This window comes from Haliotis rufescens, unplaced genomic scaffold (genome assembly GCF_023055435.1).
Source record: "Haliotis rufescens isolate VD_foot unplaced genomic scaffold, xgHalRufe1.0.p SCAF_7, whole genome shotgun sequence".
NCBI classification, from domain to species: domain Eukaryota; kingdom Metazoa; phylum Mollusca; class Gastropoda; order Lepetellida; family Haliotidae; genus Haliotis; species Haliotis rufescens.
The window spans coordinates 3,662,638-3,686,277 of record NW_025964361.1 but is presented as its reverse complement, the minus strand read 5'-3'; the positions used below and the strand labels follow the sequence as shown (position 1 = coordinate 3,686,277).

General features: G+C 41.8%; 1 protein-coding gene across 1 annotated transcript; it reads right to left on the bottom strand.

Moving 5' to 3' along the window:
• Positions 1-781: 781 nt before the first annotated feature.
• LOC124139595 (zinc finger protein 26-like) lies at positions 782-22,011 on the bottom strand. The gene is made up of 5 exons (XM_046506771.2): positions 21,544-22,011; positions 11,772-12,130; positions 8,716-8,821; positions 7,880-8,059; positions 782-3,557 (listed from the first exon to the last, which is right to left on the bottom strand). The coding sequence occupies exons 1-5, from the start codon at positions 21,707-21,709 to the stop codon at positions 3,205-3,207; spliced, it is 1,164 nt and encodes a 387-aa protein (XP_046362727.1). The 5' UTR covers positions 21,710-22,011; the 3' UTR covers positions 782-3,204.
• Between the last annotated feature and the right edge of the window lie 1,629 nt (positions 22,012-23,640).

Here is a 23,640-nt window from a genome sequence, read left to right as displayed (position 1 = left end):
AAACCAGAAATTTTAGCCAAGTTCGGCACGAGTGGAAACTGGACTTTTATAGTCACTTAACTCCCTTGCCTCGGGAAGATGGGCATAGTTAGGTTTCGGTCAAGATGTAATAATACCCAATTGACTCACTTTGTCCACTGGTATGTGAAGGGATTATTCACCATATACAACTGTTAAGAGGTCTTCTGTGTCACCGGTGGGGGTGGGGTGGGGGACACGGATGGTCCTGTGGTGTATGGCGCCGCAATTCCCTATAAATAGTTGCGTCCCTTGGGAACGCCAGAAACCTATGATCGTGGGTTCGAATCCCGGTTCGCCCCTACGATTATGTTTCTATGTTTGTCAGCACCATAGTATTACCGATGCTCGTGGGTTTCACCGAAGTGGGAAACGTCTGAGACCAGCATCACTTCTGGCTTTCCTCCCACATCAAGCTGACACGCCGTTTATAACTGGAATACTGCTCAAAGCGGCGTTAAACTCAACTCACTTACTCAGTAATGGTAGACTGAAATATACTTATAATGATCTAACCTTGCTCTAGATATACAGTAAACTACGGTTATAACGAACTCAAAGGGACCACAAATTTTTGTTCGTTATAACCGTAGTTCGTTATAAGCATATATACAGCAAATGTACGGGACCCAAAAAACAGTTCGTTATATCCGCCGGTTCGTTATAAGCGTGTTCGTTATAAACGTAGATTACTGTATTGGTAAATGGAGTGACAAGCTCAAAATGCCATGTCGAATAATTTACGTGTTGTCAGAGACATAAGTATAATATATATCTGTTTATTTGGTTAACAAAATGTAAATGCAACATATATCAACAAAAGTGTAAAGTAAGAAACATGTGTGTGCAGTTAGGCAGGGTACAAGTGCCATTAAGTTATCCTCATTGAAAATTACAAAAATCTAAATTATACTACGAAGGTAAACGAATCATTTGTGTCACTGAAATCAGAATGTAGCAAAGCAAATTCAAAACCATGGGCAAATCAAAGAAATCCAACATCCTGTAACAGGCAAATATCATCATCATCTTTATCATCAGGTGTTAATGTCGTTGTAAAGTGATAACGCGTTGCCTTGACCACCCGAAGAAGGCTTTTTTACAAAGCAATCAGGAAACATGTATTTCTGACCAATGTATATTGCAAGGCTGTAAACAAGTGAGTTTAGTGAACAACGAATGATATTGAAAATATACTCTGTCACAGATACGTGTACTCTCACGTGACTGTACTATCTCACTGTCACAAATGCGTGACTTACTCTCTCACTGTCACAGGTACGTGTACTCTCACAGGTACGGGTCTTACTCTCTCACTGTCAACTGGTACGTGACTGTACTATCTCACTGTGACAAATACGTGACTTACTCTCTCACTGTCACAGGTACGTGACTGTACTCTCTCACTGTCACAAATACCTGACTTACTCTCTCACTGTTACAGGTACGTGGCTGTACTCTCTCACGGTCACAGGTACGTGAATGTACTCTCTCCCTCTCTCTCTCTCTCTCTCTCTGTCAACAGGTACGTGACTGTACTCTCTCACTGTCACAAATACCTGACTTACTCTCTCACTGTCACGGGTACGTGGCTGTACTCTCTCACCGTCACAGGTACGTGAATGTACTCTCTCTGTCAACAGGTACGTGACTGTACTCTCTCACTGTCACAAGTAAGTATACTCTCTCACTGTCACAAGTAAGTATACTCACTCACTGTCACATGTACGTGACTGTACTCTTTCACTGTCACAGGTACGTGACTGTACTCTCTCACTGTCACAGGTACGTGAATGTACTCTCTCTCTCTCTCTCTCACTCTCTCTCTCTCTCTCTCACTGGTACGTGACTGTATTCCCTCACTGTCACAGGTACGTGAATGTACTCTCTCTCTCTCTCTCTGTCACAGGTACGTGACTGTATTCCCTCACTGTCACAGGTACGTGAATGTACTCTCTCTCTTTCACTCTCTCTCTCTCTCTCTCTGTCACAGGTACGTGACTGTATTCCCTCACTGTCCCAGGTACGTGAATGTACTCTCTCTCTCTCTCTCTCTCTCTCTCTCACTCTCTCTCTCTCTCTGTCACAGGTACGTGACTGTATTCCCTCACTGTCACAGGTACGTGATTGTACAATATCACTGTCACAGGTACGTGAATGTACTCTCTCTCTCTCTCTCTCTCTCTCTCTCTCTCTCTCTCTCTCTCTCTCTCTCTCTCTCTCAGGTACGTGACTGTACTCTCCCACTGTCACAGATGCGTGTACTGTGATAGATAAATATAGCAAAGGGCGGCTTGATGCACACGCCATTGATTATCAAACTGATATAGAGAGTTAATTTCTGCCAACAAAAGTTAACTCAACTTTTATATGTGATGCTTTCATGATAGTAATACTGTTTTCAATGTCCCATTTACGAGAGCATACATGGGTAAGTCACACTTTTAGCGTTATATCGCCTGTCTAGCGACTGTATTAGTAAACACCTGGGCCCGTTCAACAAAACAACCTTAGCATTAAGACTTATGAAGTGCAACCGTTGTAATGCTGACATAACCAGGGCCCCGTTTCACAAAGCGACATTAGCGCTACAACTGGCGTAAGATCGCTTTGTGAAGCTGGGTCCTGGATTAATACGTTTTTTGTTTATACGCTGAGCGTTGGGCATTTTTTTCATGCAACTTAATGTAAGTTAATATGGACTTTGTTTAATAAAATAATGTTGTCTGTCGTAACTCCCATTTTCTAACTTACAACAGTCAAAGTGCTAAGACTGCTTCATAGAATTATGCCTTTTGTTAACCCTTTATGTGTCAGCTGTATTTAGCGCAAGGTTACTGTTCTTGTAAAATAAAATCAGTTAATAGAGTTTTTTCACATAAATCAATAATATCTTTGTGGACTCTCATTATCTCAAACCTTGGATAATGCTTATCTCTTTGTTCATTTTACATTTTTTATCTTTCTCCATCTCGATCCTCGGGATCTTCTTGCACATTTTTACAGCATATCCTATTTCGAATCCATTTGGTTACGATTGTCTGGGTAAGATCGCTTCGTGCATGTGGACCCCAGTATCTCAAAACCTTCCAATGTACTTCACCAAAGACAGATTCGCTGTATACGAAGTCAACAAGTAGCTTGACAAACCACACAAAAGCACACACAACACTGTTCAAGAAGTCATCAGCTCCGCGTTTCCAGATCCGGACTGGTGGTGATGAGGGACTGTCCTGGTCTGTCCGACGCCATAGAAGTGTACATCATCTTGGAGAGACTGGTGTCGGAGAACTTAAACTGTCTTTTGTCATAGAACTTGAGCAGGACTTGGCTGTTTGGGTGGAGGTTCTTGAGGTGAAGGTAGTGCTGAGCGGGATCCTCTGTGGTGTGTCCACAGTCTTCGCACACATACACTTTGTTCCGCCTCTCCTTGTAAGCAAAGGACTGATCCGTGCCATGAACCTTCTTGCAGTGGGACTCAAGGGAGCAACGCTGGGTAAATGCCTTGCCACACACTAAGCATTTGTAGGGACGAACACCTGAAATGATAGTTTGAAAGATGATAGATTACAAGATTGGTGCCCGTTTGTTGTTTAACGCTGCACTCAGCAATATTCCAGCTATGGTGGCAGTCTATAAATTATTGAGTCTGGACCAATAAGCTAACCATCCATCAAGTCACCACTCACGAAAAGCTTAGGTTTCTTAGGATCTCTTATAACCCGGATTCCTAACGGAGAATAAATGGTGACAGGGAGAGTGAGAGAGAGAGAGAGAGAGAGAGAGAGAGGCACAGAGAGGGGGAGAGATGAGAAGAGGGTAGGGAGAGACAGAGGAGGAGACACAGAGACACATAGAGAGAAGGGGAGAGGTGGGGGAGAGAGAGAAGAGAGGGGGAGAGACAGACAGACAAAGAGGACATAGCCTTATATTGTGTGATGGTCATAAAAAGACATAGTCATATAACCAGACCATTGCCAATACCACCTTTTCTTAAGAAAACATTTATTTGACAAATTAATTAAAATATGTCTGTCTGATTCGGGCACTGATCTCTTCCCATGATGTAAAGGAATTTCATACTACGAATGTAAACATCACATGTATAAGGAGGGTCGAAACGTCTCTGCTCAATGCCCGTCTGCTTCACAGATGCTTAACTTGTAAATATTATTTTAGGACACCCTTTGTCATAATTGCCATTTGCAGTTTCGTATGTTTCTACATGTCACCTAAAGTTTGCTGGGAGCTGATGCGTTATTGTATCAAGTACGGCATTGCCAATCAACGTACTACGCCAGCTTGCAATTCTTAAAGGGGGTCAAGCTTTGACCAATTGGCAGTCCCAGCAAATTTGCTTCAGCCATTACCAAAACCCTTCTGTTTGTACGTGTAAACTGCTATATTATGATGGATATCAATCTATCAGTAAATGATAACCTTAATTACACAATCATAGCGTGTAAAGTTAACACTGGTCACTAATTAAAAAGTCTTCACCTTGAAGTGTCCCTATTTAAAGGCGGACTATGCACCATGTGATAATTCCCAGTCTACATCCGGATGATGTAGTTAATGCCATGCGTGGAACGGGGACATTGTCTCAGTGTGATCATGGACAGTTCTAACTGCTAAAATGCCTTGCAAAAGAAAGTATACAAACATTGAAAATTGGATTTTGGTCAAAGAATTACAAACAATTTCAGACAAGCTAAATTACTGAAAACATTTTCTTTGACAGTTCTGACTGCTACTGCCTTGCAAAAGAAAGTAATATACAAAAATTGAAAATTGGATTTTGGTCAAAGAATTACAAACAATTTCAGACAAGCTAAATTACTGAAAACATTTTCTTTGACAGTTCTGACTGCTACTGCCTTGCAAAAGAAAGTAATATACAAAAATTGAAAATTGGATTTTGGTCAAAGAATTACAAACATTTTCATACAAGCTAAATTACTGAAAACATTTTCATACAAGCTAAATTACTGAAAACATTTTCATACAAGCTAAATTACTGAAAACATTTTCATACAAGCTTAATTACTGAAAACATTTTCATACAAGCTAAATTACTGAAAACATTTTCATACAAGCTAAAATACTGAAAACATTTTCATACAAGCTTAATTACTGAAAACATTTTCATACTAGTTACATAACTGCAAACAGTCGCCCCAGCACTGCCAATCTTAGGTCCGAAACACAAGTATGATACCCGTATTCAATGTACCACTATCGAATAGCCATGTCATATTCAGCCACCATCAAATAAGGTGTATAATATTTTGTGCCAGGGGGGTTAGATTGATCCACTTGATAAAAGTTGAGATCATAGACTGGGATTGGAGGGACTTGCTTCTAACTTGCTTGAGGCTGCCAATTGGCTCAAGCCTCATTGTCCCATTGCGAATGGCGATGCAACGGGGAGAGCATAGCAAAAACCTCTTTACAAAACGCCGATTATTAAGCTTCATTACCATAATAAAACAGATATCGTATTGCCGAGAAACCATCTTTGCATGTCCTATGGAAGATATCCTCAACATTTTGAGCTTGTATCCCAGCAGTATGTCAATCTGCACGGTCGTGAAGACAGAAGGTCGACCTGCGAGAGCATGTCTGTCAAGACGTTCCACGGTCTTCTGTGATATCATTATTTAATGCATCTGATAGAGAATGTGGAATGTAAGGTATTCAGCAAAGAAGATATGTTATTCAGCAATTAGTTCTGCAGGTTTCCCCTGCACAAAAGATGTAGACAAGCATCCTCCCTGATTGAAATCATCGTGGCCATGCTAGCACCTTTTTAATATCAGACCATCTACAAAAAATATATTTCTTGTCACGCAGGCATCCATCAGTGAATGATTAAAGTTGGCACTGAAGACATGTTTACATATTGCCGTGCAGGTGTAATTCGGATTGATGAAATTCTATCTTTATTGGGGTGAAAAAATACAAACTTAATATTACTTATTAGTATCAAAAAATGTAGCGAAGCATTTACCGAAGCTGCAGGAGATTGGTGTTTTAATGAGAAAACACATATGTGAGAAATACTTAGTAAGGTGGTATAACAGTTGTGTTCTGGTTTGATGCATGTTGTTCTTTACCAACAAGTGACACGTATGATTGCATTTGGTAAATGAAAGTTTATGAGGCCGGGCTATTTACACAGACAGATAGATAATGCTGCGAGGTGGATAACGTCTATGCATGATCACGATGCGTATACAGGTGTCATGCTTTTCAGATGATTTGTTGTCAGAGATCACAATCATGAAAGGTATTCATGAATAATTATGCTGAGTATCAGCTCCACACCTGTAAGCATGAAACGCCAACACCAGAGAACTACCAATCTCGAGCATCGGCCGAAACAGATTCCATGGGCCGTAAACATATCAGCGGTGATAATTATACGAATAGATCAAACTAGTGATGACACCATTTGACTCCATGCATACACGTTGATGTCTGCGTGTCCTGGTTTGTGTTACGTATGCTTGCTATTCGTATTATAGGGGGAACGGGTGGCCCAGTCGTCTAAGGCGCCGCGATTCGCTGTGCAGAGTTGCGTTCCTTGTAAACGCCAGAAACCTATGATTGTGGGTTCGAATTTCGGTTCGCCGCGATTATGTTTCTAGGTTTGTCAGCACCATACCCGTGCTCGTGGGTTTCACCGAAGTGGTAAAAGTCTGAGACCTGCATCACTTCGGGCTTTCCTCCTATATTAAGCTGACACGCCGCGATATAACTGAAATACTGTTAAAAGCGACGTTAGACACAACTCACTCACTCACTCGTACTAAATGAGCAGTTGTTATGTTTGTTCTCCTGTTGATTTCGTGTTTTACATGTTTCTCGAACTTCAACAACTGTTTCTGCCGAATATACCCATATTTTCCAAGATATTTGTTTACCGTTTCTTAGAAGGAATATATTGCTATCTTAAGCTACCATTACTAGCCTTGGTGTAAAACAGATGAATGGCGTATGACCAAGATAAACTCTGCTGAATAAAACCCAAATGGTTTGATCATGATCAATTATATTCAATTGGTTGTTGTGACTAACATCTGCTCTGATATCACATTGAAAAAAACACCTTCAAAAGTAAGTTATGACGGTTAAGAAAAACTATGTGTCACCTATATCACCTTATAGAAATACATCGCACAGCAGAACAAATTATTTGTTGTTGACTGGATTCTATTTATAAGGCAGAAAAGTAAGGATGTAAAAGATAACATCGATCAAAACTAACTTACACCTGTACACATACTGCTAAAAAATTTAAGGACCATGAGGAGTCTTTCATGTTACTAAAGTTACTGTCATGCAATAATCATTTTGGGGTAGTATTTGTATCACAGCGAGGTTTATCATGACAGAATCCTGGTTTTGGACATGGGGGTGTTACATCAGTCAATAGTGTTGTTTATTTATTAAAGATAACCACCGACCGCTCATTTCAAGCCCTGCTTAATACTCAATTGAGGTCTACATTGTTTTGCTTTGTATTTTTTCAACACAGACGTCCTGAGTGGTAGCTATAATACCAGTGTCGTGTTCAGAAAGGCAATTTCTATTTAAAAGTATGTATCACGTGGTCCCTCAGGTCCTCCACCCTTTAGTTATCCCTCAATGGCATCCTTTAAAGCGGTTCAGAGAGGTTTCCTGGCAAATGGGGTACAACGACCTGGCAAGATCGAGCCAGTCAGGATAATAGTCTAATAGTCATATCCTGTGACCATCAGAATCTAAAGTTCAGCGGTGATTTATACAACAGGGATGTACACGTCAGTTCCGTCCTAGAATACGGTGCATCGTATAAGGATTTGCTGGTTCGACCTACCTGTGTGTGTCCTGGTGTGTCGCTTCAGGTCAAACGTGTCATTGAAACCCTTGCCACAGAAGGTGCAAAGATAGCGCTTGACATCACTGTGACACTTGATGTGTCTGTTGAGCAGACGCTGAAGGGGGAACAGCTTGCCGCAAACCCGACATGCGTACCTGTCGTTGTCGTTCTCTAAACCTGGGGAACAGGAAGATACAAGGTACACCTGATTTGCTTTAGTTGGGGAACAGTCGAGAACACCTGACTCACGTCAATTGGGGAACGGTCAGACATAGCGAACACCAACCTTGCTTCAATTTGAGGAGCAGTCACATATTTAGAACACCAAACTTGCTTCAGTTGTGGAACAGACACATATTTAGGACACCAAACTTGCTTCAATTAGGGGACAGTCACATTTTAGGACACCAAACTTGCTTCAGTTGGAGAAAAGTCAGATATAAAGAACACCTGACTTGCTTTATTTGGGAAACAGTCAGGCACATAGAACATCAAACTTGTCAGTTATGAATACCTGATAAATTTCAAATGGAGAACATTCATAAATACTGTATACAGGACTTGATTTAATTTATTTTTAAAGTAAAATATATAACACACATTTTCAGTAGAATTTAGAACAATGCAACTTTATATCATGAGTATGATCCATGAGAAACTTCAGATAATGATCATACAAACTTATACTTATTGTTCACAGATACATTCTCACACCGGACATACAGACGACACGGAGATGTAAGAATGTGCACACAACGTACAGATGTACACACACAACATGCAGCCGTACACACAACGTACAGATGTAACTACAACGTACAAAAGGTACACACCACAGCTGGACAGTGTTATTTCCGTCTGTACCGCCGTCTGTCCAAGCAAGGGGTTCTTGATCCCGTAGCCGCCGTTGATGACCTCCACGCCATTGCTTGTTATGTGCTGCCACAGAAATAATAATAATAATAATAATAATACTTATAGTCCACTTCTATGGCGCTGTACTCCATGCATGGGTCAATTGATCAGTGTGCACTCAACAATCATTCTCTTCTCCCTGGGGAATATGAACATGATGTCACAAAACACAATATTCAACTAAACGACACTAAAACCTTTATATTCTATTTAGTAAAGTAATTGAGGTTCCCGGGTAATATCTACGTTATATCATAGAGTGTTTGCTTTCTGTTCAAGATGAAAATGGATACATTTCAAATTGGTAAAGAAAACGGGAATGGAGCATAATGCTGACAGTTAAAGAAAGTCACTTTGGTAAAGACAACGAGCATGGAGTATGGTGCTGAGAGTTGAAGAAGGGCACTTTGGTAAAGACAGCGAGCATGGGGTATGGTGCTGACAGTTGAAGAAGGGCACTTTGGTAAAGACAACGAGCATGGGGTATGGTGCTGACAGTTGAAGAAGGGCACTTTGGTAATGACAACGAGCATGGGGTATGGTGCTGACAGTTGAAGAAGGGCACTTCGGTAAAGACAACGAGCATGGAGTATGGTGCTGACAGTTGAAGAAGGGCACTTTGGTAAAGACAACGAGCATGGAGTATGGTACTGACAGTTACAGAAGGGCACTTTGGTAAAGACAACGAGCATTGGGTATGGTACTGACAGTTACAGAAGGTAACTTTGGTAATGACAACGAGCGTGGGGTATGGTGCTGAGAGTTGAAAAGGGTCACTTTGGTAAAGACAACGAGCATGGGGTATGGTGCTGACAGTTATAGAAGGGCACTTTGGTAAAGACAACGAGCATGGAGTATGGTGGTGACAGTTAAAGAAGGTCACTTTGGTAAAGACAACGAGCATGGGGTATGGTGCTGACAGTTAAAGAAGGTCACTTTGGTAAAGACAACGAGCATGGGGTATGGTGCTGACAGTTGAAAAGGGTCACTTTGGTAAAGACAACGAGCATGGGATATGGTGCTGACAGTTACAGAAGGGCACTTTGGTAAAGACAACGAGCATGGGGTATGGTGCTGACAGTTGAAGAAGGGCACTTTGGTAAAGACAACGAGCATGGGGTATGGTGCTGACAGTTGAAGAAGGGCACTTTGGTAAAGACAACGAGCATGGGGTATGGTGCTGACAGTTAAAGAAGGTCACTTTGGTAAAGACAACGAGCATGGGGTATGGTGCTGACAGTTACAGAAGGGCACTTTGGGAAAGACAACGAGCATGGGGTATGGTGCTGACAGTTACAGAAGGTCACTTTGGTAAAGACAACGAGCATGGAGTATGGTGCTGACAGTTACAGAAGGTCACTTTGGTAAAGACAACGAGCATGGAGTATGGTGCTGACAGTTGAAGAAGGTCACTTTGGTAAAGACAACGAGCATGGGGTATGGTGCTGACAGTTGAAGAAGGACACTTTGGTAAAGACAACGAGCATGGAGTATGGTGCTGACAGTTGAAGAAGGTCACTTTGGTAAAGACAACGAGCATGGAATGTTGTGCTGACAGTTAAAGAAGGGCATTTCGGTAAAGACAACGAGCATGGGGTATGGTGCTGACAGTTAAAGAAGGGCACTTTGGTAAAGACAACGAGCATGGGGCATGGTGCTGAGAGTTGAAGAAGGTCACTTTGGTAAAGACAACGAGCACGGACTATGACACTGAGAGATAAAGGATCAAAATAACAATCTGGACTCACTGAGTACTACCGCTGCTTCAAACAATATTTCAGTAATAACACTGCGTATCGGCATGATGTCGAAGGTCGTTTGCCGCGTTGGTGAAAACCACCATTACTGTTGCTGAGTGAGTGAGTGAGTGAGTGAGTTGGGTTTAACGCCGCTTTTAACAGTATTCCAGTTATATCACGGCATGTCAGCTTAATGTAAGAGCAAAGCCCGAAGTGATACAGGTCTTAGACGTTTACCACTTCGGTGAAACCCACGAGCACGGGTATGGTGCTGACAAACCTAGAAACATAATCGGGGCGAACCGGGATTCGAAACCACAATCAAAGGTTTCTGGCGTGTCCAAGGGACGCAACTCTGCACAGCGAATTGCGGCGCCTTAGACGACTGGGCCACCCGTGCCTCCTGGAATGGTGCTGACAGAGTCAGGGCAGACGAATCTGAGATTCGAACCCACCATCGGATGATCCTTCACAGTTTGCGTGAAGCGACACTGGCGTTGCCTTTTTAACCTTTCAGCCATATTACGGCGGTAACCAAGAAGAGGTTTAACATTAAATTCAATGTAGGTTCTGTGTGTGATGAACTCAACAACTTCTGGGCCGTAAACTTATGTTCCAAAACTGCGTTTTCTGTACAGTGTATAATGTGAGTGAGACAGTTGGATTTATCGCCAGTTTGAAAAGTACAGTAAACTACGGTTATAACGAACTCAAAGGGACCACTAATTTTAGTTCGTTATAACCGTAGTTCGTTATAAGCATATATAAAGCATATATACAACAAATCGCCGGGACTAAAAAATAAGTTCGTTATATCGGTCTGTTCGTTATAAGCGTGTTCGTTATAACCGTAGTTTACTGTATTTCATTTAGAAACTTAAATCGACTACTTCCTTGGCATGCGTAGTTTATGCAATCAACCATTGTCTGTATTATGGGCCTATGGCCTTCTTACTGAATAAACTGTCTGTCTGTCTGTCTGTATTTCATTTACGGCGTGTCAGCTTGACATGGGAGTAAAACCCCGAAGGGATGCAGGTCTAAGACAATTGCCACATTGATAAAACCCACAAGAACGGGAGCTGACAGCGCCAGGGCGAATCTGGGGTTTGAAGTCTGGATGACAGGTCCCAAAGGGCCGCAACTTCGCACAGTGTATATATCACGAATGTCTTAGGCGATTTGGCACACATGCCTCAAGTACACATCAAGGACATAATGAATGTAGGCGCTACCTGTATTACTGGAGCTGGTGACGTGACGATGCTGTGTTCCGCTGTGTTGTCGTGGTTGTAGTAGTGATGCGGCACATGGTGTAGGTGGGGTGGCGGAGGGTGGGGATATGGACTGTAATAACACGGGTATGCGGGTGGGGAGGTGCTGAATGACCCGGGGAGTGGTCCGTGAGGTGACGTCACAATAGGATATGACGTCAGATATGACGAACGATCTGGAGAATGGGATCTGGGGGGATACAGGGGATGTGGAGATATTTGCTTTTCGTCACGGAAACAGGACTCTGTTACCAAGGAGAGCTCCAAGTGATTGTTGTTGGGATCACGTGGTACCGGTGTATTGAGAAGAACATCTTCATCTGCAAGTATAATGGAGTGAGTGAGTATATGGTGAGTTAAACCGTATCAAAGCTACAACCAAGAAGACCTGGCACTCCAGCCTAGGCAATGCAAACCATAGCTGCAAAATCGTACCTACTCCGCAAACTCCGCTTATACTATCCGACATCTACACGTCGCCAATACATAGCTACGATCCCTTCTGCAGTTTTTTCTAGTCCGATGATGAGGTTGCACCAGAATTCAAAAGCTTGGTCACAGTACACATTACAGAATACCCTCTCGTTCCAATACCATATGTTTTGTCTGAAAGTATGCAATGGATGGATGGATGAATGAATCAATGGGTTGATTGATCGGTGGATGATCAATGGACGGGTTGATAGGTGAATGGATGGATGAGTAGATTGATGGTTGGATGATCAATGGACGGGTTGATAGATGGATGGATGGATGGATGATCAATGGATGGATGGATGGATGGATGGATGGATGGATGGATGGATGGATGGATGCACCTGGTCAATATCAGACTGTGGGTGGTAAAGAATATGTTATTCTTTCAAAAGGCGTCACTGTTGCCTTTTTTTAAAGATTTACATCACGCTAATTTTTCAGTCATACAAGTATGTGTTACGACTTTAAACGTTCCACTAATCTAAATCAAGCATTTATCATATACCACAGATGGCCATTAAACAGGCATAGCCTATCATCCTCCCGGATAAAGTTGATTTTCTGATAATAGGTTGTGTGGTAACCTGTTAACAAACTCATATGTGTCCGCCAGGTCGCATTTCACATCGTTGTCTGAGTGTCATCATTTTTAACGTGCTACAGAATTGTATGCTTTCATATGCATAAAAATGCTCTAATAACAAATCCTGGAAAAAGATACTGGGTTCTTGTTTTTTTTGTGTCTGTCGTCTTCACATGACTGGTTTTTTTGTGTCGTCGTTTAGTGTATGATTTTTTTTACGTTTATTCCCGGAATCTAGAGAAACAATAATTTACCAAGACGCCCTCATTAATAAAGATTGTCACATGGATGATATTTGTCGCCCACTTCATTGCTAAATGAACAAGCATCATATGCACCTGCAATTAGAAATTGATTACCTTCCTTCTAAGGGAGTCAAAATGACGGACATCAATGTATGCAGGTGCACACCGTAAAGTTACCTTCACTACCCAACAACGTATCCAGTCACTCAATCCCAGCCACCTCATGTGACTGTATCGCGAAAGCCTCCACACCATCACATCATCACATCATCACAATCACATCTTCCCGAGGCGCAGCCATTTTGTTTGAAGCAAATGCAAGTGCTATGAGAAGTGGAATCTGATTGGTCAATAGGAGGGACATAGAAGGGACATAACTCGTAATAACCACTTCTGGCGCTACGATCGAGCCCAGTAATTTCAGCCAAATTCGGCAAGGGTGGAAAGTTGACTTTTACAGTCAATTTCACTCCCTTGCCTCGGAGTGATGCATAATCAAGACAAGTCGTCATCTCCACGCATCCTCATCACCAACTATCCACCCCGTTGCCTCCACTCCTCTCAACAACCACCCAACGTCCACCTCACCCTCATCTCACCACCAACTATCCTCCCCGTTACCTCCACTCCTCCCAACAACCACCCCACGTCCACCTCACCAACTCACCACCAACTATCCACCCCGTTACCTCCACTCCTCCCAACAACCACCCCACGTCCACCTCACCAACTCACCACCAACTATCCATCCCGTCACCTTTATTCAACTTCACCACCACCACCCAAACAATTTCACTCGACTTAAGCACCACTTCACAATGATTTCACCACCAACTCTCCACCCCGTTATTTCCTCTCAAATTCACCACCACCTCACCACCACCTCACCACCACCTCACCATCACTTCACCCAATCTCACAACCCTGACACCTCCACTCAACCTTAAGATGATTTCACCATCAACTCTCCACCCCGTTATCTCCTCTCAAATTCACCACCACCTCACCATCACTTCACCCAATCTCACAATCCTGACACCTCCACTTAACCTTAAGATGATTTCAGCATCAACTCTCCACTCACCTCCCCCACCGTCCCCACACCCACACCCCCACCCCTACCACCACCTCAGAATTCACAAACAACACCACCGATTCCAACCAAAACGGACATGACAACTCAACAGCAGAGAACACATCAGCAATGACCATTTCAAAGTTTCATTTATTTCGGAAAGCCTTTCCACTGCAATGCACTGAATTGCGTAATTCATATAACATTTCTCGTTGACAATACACCACTGTGTTTTGCCTCACGAATATATTCCAGATGAATAAAATATATCGTCAACGTAGATGAGCAGTTGACAAACAATAACATTTGACATCTAAGCCGTAAAAAGAAGAATGTGCTGTTGTGACAAAGATAGTCTCAGGGTTCTTTGGTGTCTCTGACAACGTTTTCACCGTATACACATGTCGTAATATTGATCCGTAACTTGAATGAGCATGAACACAACGCCGGAAAATATCATGAAATAATAATTGCACATTATCCTACGGCTTTACAGAGCATATCCTATTACTCTGCAGCATGAATTAATCATATCCAGGCAAATAAGTGATAATTCACAATAATAACAAGATGGCTACGTTTTGCCTTCTTTCTCTGGATATTATTGTTGACAGTTGATGTGGCGTTTCATTCTACTAAGTTCAGGACAGTGTTGCTATGCTACGTTGGTGTAGGCAAAGTGAGTGTAGGAGAACTGTCCCATCTCATACAACGTTGACCATTTCGGTCTCAAATCCTGCAACAGCACTTGTGTAACTTGAGTTCACCAACACACATTAAAATATACCGACATAAAACAATATCAGTGTGTTTGGCAAGTTCATTTTATAATTACATTTCATGACTACATTGACTCCAGGCTATTTTTCATAATTTGCGATAGGGTAGGTTGAGCATCAAGAACTGAAAGAACGTTAGCAACACCAAACGAATAATAGAAAAAAAATCACATCAGGATCTATTGTAATGTTTAGTCAGTAGGTTTACAAAATAAGATTTTTTTTTTTGGAAGAAATGTATCGAGAACGCTACGTGTCTACATAGCCACAAAATCTAATATATTTCTTGATTTACTTGTCATTTTTCCGTTTCAGTTGTTTTCTGATACCCGATCGCCTCGGGTCATACTGATCTGTATGCGTATATGTCAAATTTGCCCCACTATTTTCATGAGGTTATACATGTTGCATGTGCAATACACGTATCAGTGGAAAAACACTTTAGCGTAAGCGAGTTATTTTCATGTTGAAAGGATCATATAAGAGGAAGTATATTAATTTATCCTTACTCAAATATATATCATCCGTCATATTTATTGTAGTATATATTTACATTCATATGAGCCTGGATGGGAAAGGTATCAGATAATGTGAAAATAAAGCAATGTGATTCAAAATATTTCACATACTGGTTGTTGATTGCTGTTTAACGCCGCACGCAGCAATATTCCAGTTAAATGACGGCGGTCTGTTAATAATCGAGTCTGGACCAGACAATCAAGTGATTGACATCATGAGCATCAACCACGTCAGAGAGCCTGACCGTCCGATCCCGTTAGTCAGTTCTTACGACAAGCATATCGCAGTTTACGGCACGAATGCTGAAGACCTATTTTAACATTATCATTTATTTAGAACCGGAAATTTGCATATATAAACTATTCAAACACATACCCGTGATATCCGGATTGATACATAACTTTCTTAGGCGTGAACATTTGAAAATTTAGAAAATTACAAATGTTTCCTCACCCAAGGACATTTTCACATTTCAAACCCTTGTACATTTAGGAAATAGTCTGAAAAATTCGAACTTTTGACAATCAGCAGAAATGCATTTGAAATACGCTATGCACATATCGGGAAACATACGCAAATACGGTCATTACACGCTTTCCTGTTGTAATTGCGTCAGTTTCATATGTGTAAAATCCGTCTTTTTGTCACGTGGCCCCTTTTCCATCATATCCATATACATCACCACCTCATCACCATCTCACCACCATCTCACCACCACCTCACCACCATCTCACCACCACCTCATCACCATCTCACCACCATCTTACCTCCATCTCGCCTACATCTCACCACCACCTCACTACCACCTCATCACCATCTCACCACCATCTCACCACCATCTCACCACCATTTCACCACCAGCTGACCAGCATCTCACCATCATATCAGCACCACCTCACCACCACATCACCATCTCACCACATCTCACCACCATATCACCATCATCTCACCACCATCTCACCACCACCTCACCACATCTGACCACCATCTGACCACCATCCCACACCATCTCACAACCACCTCACCACCATCTCACCATCATCTCACCACCACCTCACCACCATCTCACACCACCTCACCACCACCTCACCACCACCTTACCACCATCACACACCTCACTTCACCCCTTTCTTCCAACACACCACAACATCATACCACAGAACCTCAACATCACAATAGGGGCGGTCAGGTAGCCTAGTGGTTAAAGCGTTCGCTCGTCACGCCGAAGACCCGGGTTCGATTCCCGACATGGGTACAATGTGTGAAGCCCATCTCTAGTGTACCCCTTCGTGATATTGCTGGAATATTGCTTAAAGTGGCGTAAAACCATACTCACTCACTCAACATCACAACACATCACCTCAATGAGGTGTTAATTTACTGTTCGATTACAAATCAATACACGTTTTCATCGTTATTCAAGAAGGGTGATTTAGCATCAAACATACTTTATGACATATGTCATGTTATATCGCCTTTCCTAGACTAACATCTAGTCTCTAAAATGAAAATGTCTTTCTGAAAGGTTTTTGTTAAATTATCTTAAAACAATATATTAAAAGTCCAGTTCATTTTCTTGAACTGCAGTAACCTAGACTTGCCAAACTATTATAGCCTTGCATGGGCTGTATTTGATACACTTGTATCAGGGTCTGTTTGACAGACTACGCCTTCCTTCTATAAAATAATATCTATACAGACGGGTATCCTGTCACGATTTAACCTTGTGACCTACAACAGATATACCCAGGAATTCATTTATTCGCGAAGGCCGCATAACGGTGAACCGCTATTCTAACTGGGTTTGTTGTATCTCTTTCCAGGCGTCTACAAACACAGAACCGTCTGATAGGGTGTGGAGGAATGCGACCGGCCATCTTTACTTCGTCCCGTCATTCACACGAGCAGACAGTGCCCATGACCTATTGTTACAGGAATACTGAATGGAAACCACGTGACCTTATGAATGAACAGTTACTCTATTGTTGAATGGCTGTAAAGACAGTTACATCGCGCCACTTGCAACATGATTCGGGGCTTGGCATCCTGTGGTCACATGACAATGGGACGAGATCTCGAGGTCAGTTTTAATAATGGATTCATGCAGGTCCCCTTGCCAAGGACGGGCGTTTGGAAGAGTGAGATATGTGGTCTTCATTGCAGTTACGCCCCTTGGACATATGATAACAATGCATATATGTATACGTGTTTTATTCAGGCTCAAAATGGTTATGGACCACCGTTAGACGTGCGAATCAGAAAAGACAGGAAATTGGTCTCGTATTACCCCCACAGAGTCGATTTTCATTGAGAAACGGAGATACGGCTGAAGGATAGTGTTTATGCGTACAATAATGTTGTTTTTAATAGGATAAGATGCTTCATGATGACAATAGGGACTGATCTAGGCCCAATCTCTACACAGTAAGAGATGAATGGGCATATTTTTCCGTTACTTGCGAAGGGTCGAATTACAACCGTTATGTTATCTCATATGTGCCAAGCGATTGGTTGTTCCTGTGAACACAAACCAACAGCTGCTTGTCTTGTCAGCCTGGCTTTAAAGAAGGAGCTGGCCTGTCACTTCGCTGTCACTAAGTAGGTTATTATGCTATATCTCGCGCCTCGCATTAAAACATAAAAGAAACATTGTACTAAATTAGATAGCTTTTGGCTCAGGTTCCAGCAAAGAAACTGTAAAATGTTTGCTTATTCGGAATCGTGGAGGACATAATGAAAGTGGCTTTGAAAGATCTGATTCTTATACCACCTCGGAATGTAGATAGCGATACGCCAGTGAATGGAATTTTTGTCTTGCCAGTCAATGAATGGGCCCTTCTCTATTACGCCAGTCGTCAGCTATACCCATTAAGAATTTATTAAAGTTTCATGTTACAATGTTTTCATTCTTCAGACCACAACGAGCTGCAACCTAAGTTTTAAATACAATGCATTAAACAATTTTGGAAAAAGGGGATTTTCTGTTGCATTTTTTTCTGTTTTTGTGACAACGCTACCTAACCGATGAGTGTTGGCTCTGATAATGATCTATGCATTGAAAGCTCCTGTGGTGTGCTTCATCCGTTCTCAGTGATGCTCTTTAGTGATGACAGCTAAAAATGCACTTGTCTCCGTTTAACTGGACTGAAACTTTTGATGGAGCATTGCAGGTGTATAGGGGCATTATATGAGAGAAATGCATGTTAATATTAGGTATGAATAATAGCAGTGCATGTGTATAAGAGTCGTGTATAAGAACAGTGCGTGTGTATAAGAGCAGTGTATAAGAGCAGTTCAGGTGTATAAGAGTAGTGTATAAGTGCAGTGCATGTGTATTGGAGCAGTGTATAAGAGCAGTGCAGGTGTATAAGAGCAGTGCAGGTGTATAAGAGCAGTGTATAAGTGCAGTGCATGTGTATTGGAGCAGAGTAAAAGAGCAGTGCAGGTGTATTGGAGCAGTGTATAAGAGCAGTGCAGGTGTATAAGAGCAGTGTATAAGTGCAGTGCATGTGTATTGGAGCAGTGTATAAGAGCAGTGCAGGTGTATAAGAGCAGTGTATTAGAGCAGTGCATGTGTATTGGAGCAGTGTATAATAGCAATGCATGTGTATTGGAGCAGTGTATAAGAGCAGTGCATGTGTATTGGAGCAGTGTATAAGTGCAGTGCATGTGTATTGGAGCAGTGTATAAGAGCAGTGCATGTGTATTGGAGCAGTGTATAAGTGCAGTGCATGTGTATTGGAGCAGTGTATAAGAGCAGTTCAGGTGTATTGGAGCAGTGTATAAGAGCAGTGCATGTGTATTGGAGCAGTGTATAATAGCAATGCATGTGTATTGGAGCAGTGTATAAGAGCAGTGCATACATATCTTGGTGCTGTTGACATGAGAGTTAAGAACCGGATCTATACCACTTGTAACAAATTAACAAGCCTCACTGGGTACATGACACCTCTTGTCCGCCCTCTTTCGAAACAGATTTGTCTTTGTCGAAAAAGCGGTTAGTGCCTTATGAATAATTTATGCATCAAATTATCTGCATCTTTTTTTCTGGGCTAGACTTATACCGGAAGAAACAGATGATCAGATTAGTGAGTGCCATCACACGGGTCACAACATAGCGAACTGCACGTGTTAACCATAGACGGAGAAGCTCATGAGCTGCTGGGATGATTCGGTGGACCTCACACTGTTCTAGGCTAGTACGACAAAAGTGACAGGGACACACAGCTGGGTAGAACTACCCTGTGTACAACTACCCTAAGAAGTCATACCCTGGTGCGATCACTCTAATGGCCTGAATATGTAAGGGAATGATGCTAATGGAACAGGACGATATCTTGCTAGGCTTGATATGGATACGGTTGATGTGGCAGAGGCATGCTCTGCTGGAGGTCTTCATAACGTAAGAGTCATGGGAGGATGGTCCTACTCTTCAACTGCATCCTTGTTTGATTGTTTGTGTGTTTGTTGTTTAAGGCCACACTCAGCAATATTCCAGCTATATGACGGCGGTCTGTAAATAATCGAGTCTGGACCACACATTCCAGTAATTGACATCATAAGCATTGATCCACGCTATTGGGATACGATGACATGCATCAACCAAGTCAGTAAGCCTGACCACCCGATCCCGTTAGGTGCCCCTTTCGACAAGCATCCTTGTGATGCTTTATGGCCCTATGTTGCACCTATGCACCATGTTCTGTAGTTATCCATGTTAGGTTCAAAAAGATGCTTAAAACAATGTACTTTTTTTGTTATCTTATTCTCGCTTGTATGTTTGTTAGTTTGTTGTTTAACGCCGTACTCGGCACTATTCCAGATTTATGACGGCGATCTGTAAATAATCGAATCTGGGGCAGACAATGCAGGGATTGACATCATGTGATTGACCAACGCAATTGGAATACGATAGCATGCACCAAGTCAGTAAGCCTAACCACCCGATCCCGTTAGTCGCCTCTGACAAGAAAGGGTTGCTGAACGCCAATTCTAACCCAGATCTCACGTTTTTTTGTTTATTAATACTGGCGATCTAATAACTGATACCTTGTTAATTTATGTTTATTTTTACATATGTTTATTAAGGCCTATTACACAAAATCTTTTTTTCAAAGACATGTTTATCTCTACTGACGTATAAACGTTACTTGTGCTTATGCTTTGACGGATTCCTGTGTGCGTTCATCGTCGGGTTCGAAGGCATACGCTTACGTCAGGCTCTACCGGTTAGGCGATACACCGCTTGGGGTTAAATGACGCTTTACGGGTTGTATTCACTACATGTAGGTTGTACTGCACACGATCTAGAGAACAGTTCCTACTTGCGAGACCATATGATTCTTTGTATCGCTTTACAAATGTTTTATTAACACAAAAAGAAGACATGGAGAATACACGCACAGATGACGTTTAGAAAACATCTTATCGTTTATAATTTCGTTGACAGCTATCAAATGGATACAATTTGACACAACCGTACAATGGCAGGAGATATTTAAATGGGAGCTGAATTGGTTAAATATGCGAATGTTTAACCATGACTAGAGGAAGCGAACGTTTATATAGGTTTTCATTCTGATGTCACCAATACAGGGACTTTTCATTAAAAGACTTTCTTTTCTTTCTCTGGCAAAATATACTGCTGGGCAAAAGAAAGTACACACCTATGTTTGATGATGGTTAAAATGAAACAAACGAGAAATGGTTATTCGATGGTGATGTATTTGATAGGGGTATCAATGTTGTGTGTGGACCTTATGTTTGCAATGTTTCGGCGACTGTTTTTAGCATGCTGGTAATCGCCGCAAATAGCTGCAAGACTGTTGATGTGGCTTTAAGCATTAACCACTCACTCACTCACTCACTCAGTCTTCTAACGTTTTGATACCGTTTGTAATTTTTTTTTGTATATTTTCTTTTGCCCGGCAATTTATGTTTTTAGAGAGGAGAAAACGAATTTTATATCCCACCGTAACTGTTACAGTATTATATCATCTTACACTTTCATTTTTTAGGACATTGAATTTATGTCGATATTGTACATGCATCTTACCTATTGTTGGACTTGCCCCGTCGCATGATATGCTGTTATCATTGGATTCAGGATTGCAGTCCTCTGAAAATGTCCTACACCGCGCGGGTGTCACAGCAACATCGTCATCTCCACGATAAGTAACACGACGTCGACAATATTTGGTAATCAAAAAACTTCTCGGCATCTTGTCGACATTTAATCACAGGTCCTCAAGGCTCGAATGTATCCATTCACTGCAATGCTTCAGCTCAAAGCCAATAGTCAATAACAGTACTCCGAGCCGATTACTTGCTAATCTTTACTATAAACCGATTAGCAATATCTGTAATATGCGTATCTAATATTACGAAGTTATATACTAAACCTATTGGCCGCTTGAAACAGTTATGAGTTAAAGCAGAGAAGCTTGGCGAGATTGTGAGCGGGTAGAGTGAACGCCGCTATTATAGAGGGAGTGTACAGTTACCCGAGATATCCACTGAGGATGAGAGGGCTGGGTAGCCAACGGTAGTCATTCACCCGTATATACCAGCTCAGGATAACTGTAAACATGGGATACCTCTATTTTGAGAAACAGGACGCGCTGAGTTTTTCCCTCTTATCATGTAACGTGATTATCAAAATAACACTGAAACAGGATTCGTAAGATTTGCTACCAGCAAACCGATCCGCAAGGATGGGTTTTCATTCAATCAGTTTTATATGTATAAATAATAAGCACATTTAGGTTAGGGGGGGGGGGGGGGGGGGGGGAATCTTTGTGCTTAGAAAGACAAATGTGGTACAGTAAACTACGGTTATAACGAACACGGTTATAACGAACAAACGGATATAACGAACTAACTTTTTAGTCCTGACTATATGCTGTAGTGATGCTGTATATATGCTTATAACGAATTACGGTTATAACGAACTATAATTAGTAGTCCCTTTGAGTTCGTTATAACCGTAGTTTACTGTATTTCAAGATACACATAACTTACGACATATTGTTGTATGTTTCCGAATAATACGTCAATTGTAGATAAATGAACACGTATCCTTTTAAAGGAATACGTGAATGCGGATCTCTGCCACTAGAATCTAATACCAAAAGCGCAATCATCCTTCTACGAGTGAGTGAACAATACAGTTATAAAACGGTATGTCAGGCTTTAGTCCACAAACACGGCGTTGGTGCTGACAAACCAGAAAATATGTTAATTAATTGAAATCCCAGATTCGAACCACGATAATATATTTGCTGGCAGTCTAAGCTAACGTGTATCGCTTGATGCATCTCGATAACGGGTAAATCATCGTTTCAGGAAATATCAATATGAAAACCATACATTTTATATCTGTACATTTCAAACAATATATAACTATATACGTCTTTAGAAGAAAGGTATAGGAAAACGGGGAATTTGTCTTCTAGCATAAAGTGCAAATAACGTGTGTAGTCATCTTTCAGGAATACTGAGATGCCAGACAGATCCTGTTTTTAGAGGGGGCACGGGTGGCCCAGTCGTCTAAGACGCCGCATTCGCTGTGCAGAGTTGCGTCCCTTGGGCACGCCAGAAACCTATGATTGTGGGTTCGAATCCCGGTTCGCCCCGATTATGTTTTTAGGTTTGTCAGCACCATACCTGTGCCCGTAGGTTTTACCGAAGCGTTAAACGTCTGAAACCTGCAGCACTTTGGGCTTTCCTCCCAAATTCAGCTGACGCCGCGATATGACTGGAACACAGGCAGCGGCGTTAAACCCAACTCACTTTCTGTTTTTAGACAATATCTAAAAAAATCTACTTTGTTCGCTAAGCTCAACACAACAGGGACTTTCTGCTTGGTTGATATCTATCCGCTTAGTAAGCCCAATGCTGAAAGTTATAATAATTGTTTAAGTATGCGACAGCACCACAAAAGGAAATCTCCTGGCTTGGGTAACGGTTTATATGTACAAGGATCCTGGTGTGTTTATCAAACCTGATTTCATCCATTACTCTGACGCGTGGCAAATTCAAGAGATATTATACAGTGCAGAGGGTGTATACCGTTTAATCTAAGAAATGGTAATAGGAACAGCCGATCAACATAATCCGGATACCTGCTTTGAGGATATTGGATTATGTCACG